The 2,453-nt window shown below is 28.2% G+C and overlaps 1 protein-coding gene across 2 annotated transcripts in view; it reads left to right on the forward strand.

Moving 5' to 3' along the window:
- The window catches only part of LOC101500561 (lignin-forming anionic peroxidase-like), a 1,840-nt gene extending 596 nt beyond the window's left edge, over positions 1 to 1,244 (forward strand). The window contains exons 2-5 of one of the 2 annotated variants that reach the window (XM_004505658.4): positions 3 to 56; positions 164 to 355; positions 439 to 604; positions 723 to 1,244. In XM_004505658.4, coding sequence (XP_004505715.1) covers positions 3 to 56; positions 164 to 355; positions 439 to 604; positions 723 to 1,120 — 810 coding nt within the window. In that variant the 3' untranslated portion in view covers positions 1,121 to 1,244. Of the gene's footprint in view, positions 1 to 2; positions 57 to 163; positions 356 to 438; positions 605 to 722 lie in introns of those variants that run through there. The other variant, XM_073369936.1, reaches the window with a different exon arrangement.
- Positions 1,245 to 2,453: the final 1,209 nt, after the last annotated feature.

Genomic DNA, 2,453 nt, shown 5'->3' on the forward strand with positions numbered 1-2,453 from the left:
AGCGTCGTATGGCTGCATCTCTCATTCGTCTTCATTTTCATGATTGTTTTGTGCAGGTGATTACTTCATTCATATTTATTTTTTGTTCATTATCAATTTTATATAGTTGCGTGTAATTAATTGGATAAGAATTTTAATTGGGAAAATCTGAATTAATATACAGGGTTGTGATGCATCAATTTTGTTGGATGAGAGTACCACAATCGAAAGCGAAAAGAGTGCACTCCCAAATGTTAATTCAGTAAGGGGATTTGAAATTATCGATAAAGCAAAAGCTGCTGTGGAGAAAGTATGCCCCGGAGTTGTGTCTTGTGCAGACATAGTTGCAGTAGCAGCACGTGATGCATCATTCGCTGTATGTTTATAACTTGCTTACAATTTGTATATACTACATAATCTAATATTAATACTATATGTTAATAATTTAATATGATGCAGGTGGGTGGTCCATCATGGACAGTGAAACTTGGACGAAGAGATTCTACAACCGCAAGCAAAAGTTCCGCCAATACAGACCTTCCATTATTTACAGATGATCTTCAAACTCTTATTTCTCGTTTTAACAACAAAGGTCTCACTGCTAGAGACATGGTTACTTTATCTGGTAATTTCTTTACAAAGTCATCTTTTGTTTCAATTAAACATGCATAGTTAATTATATATTTTTGTGTAAACTTTTGTTTGTATACAAATTAATATTGATCAATTTGATTTTAACTTAGGTGCACACACAATAGGACAAGCACAATGCTTCACATTTCGTGGCAGGATATACAACAACGCAAGTGACATAGATGCTGGATTTTCTAGCACTCGCCAACGTGGCTGTCCATTGTCTAGTAGCACAACAAACGATCAAAAATTGGCAGCATTGGATTTGGTCACACCCAATTCATTTGACAACAACTACTTTAAGAATTTAATTCAGAAGAAGGGTCTTCTTCAATCTGATCAAGTTTTGTTCAGTGGAGGATCTACGGATTCTATTGTTTCTGAATACAGCAAAAATCCTACAACTTTTAAGTCTGATTTTGCAGCTGCTATGATAAAGATGGGAGATATTCAACCTTTGACTGCTTCAGCTGGAGTCATAAGAAGCATATGCAGTGCTGTCAACTAATAATATTATTTATGCAAATTTCTATTAATGTTGTGTGTTAATAGTTTTCAATTAATTCTTTTGTATATTTGTATTTCAGGCGTCTACGTGTTAAATGATTACTTATTATTGTCACTAGACCTTATACTCATGCAATGCACGCAAGAACTGCATTTGTAAGTGTAATAAATACAATGTATTAACTAAAAATAAAATACAATGTATTTTAAATAAATAACAAAAAAATACAACGTTCAATATAATTTAAAGTTATTGTAAAAAAAATATTTAAATTTATATTTCGCAACAACATCAATATAGGACACGTGTATAACAATAGAGCTATGTTATGTTTTTTGAATTTTGTTCCTCAAAACAATTGTTGAATGAACAACTTGATTGAAATTATGTATTATGTGTGACAACAACATTGGATTGGAAGAGAAAATCAAATGCAGGGACACAATTAACATAAGCACGTTGTTTTTAGCATACATAATTAAACAAGGAGGCTTACATTAATATGAAAAAAATGGCCCTAGACTTGCAAGTTTCATCACTTATCAGAAAATAGAAGTTAGAAGATAATATATTCATAGTAAAAGTAACAAAATCAAAAGATAATGCATATCAAATATCGTCATCAAAGCAAAATGAGATAATTACTTATAAAAATATAGAATACTTTAAAATGAAATGTTACAATAATAATGTGCAATATCTATTCTCTCTATAAAAAAAAGTGTACATTCTTTTATATATAAGAAAGAACTAAGGGTACCATAAATTTTGACAATATCATTAATTATTATTACCATAAATGAGAATACTTGAGAAAAACAATCGGTTGTAGTGCATGAATCAAGAAATGTTTTCTGGAATAAGCATGAATAAAAAAAATTAAAATTCAATAACCAAGAACTCAATATTAAACACCAAATTTAAAAGAAAAAAGTTAAATAATTTTTTTAATCTCTCACAAATGAAATGGCTTATTTTGATTGTGGTCTGACTTAAGAGCTTTTTCATTTCAATCTTTTTTGTGTGAAAATTCCTATAAAAAAATTGAAAAGTCAAATTAAAAAAGAGTGTTTAAAGAATTATACAAGAAAAAAAAATACAAATAAAAAGTTGATTAGAACAATGAAAATATACATTGAAAAATTTAAATACATTTTATATACATTGAAAATTTTAAATACATTTATACAAAAGTTGATTAAAACGATGAAAAAATTATTACTTAATTAAGTAAAAGATCAAATAAAAGTTGCAAAATATATATATATATATATATATATATATATATATATATATATATATATATATATATATGTGTGTGTGTGTGTGTGTG

This window comes from Cicer arietinum, chromosome 6 (genome assembly GCF_000331145.2).
Source record: "Cicer arietinum cultivar CDC Frontier isolate Library 1 chromosome 6, Cicar.CDCFrontier_v2.0, whole genome shotgun sequence".
Taxonomy (NCBI): Eukaryota; Viridiplantae; Streptophyta; class Magnoliopsida; order Fabales; family Fabaceae; genus Cicer; species Cicer arietinum.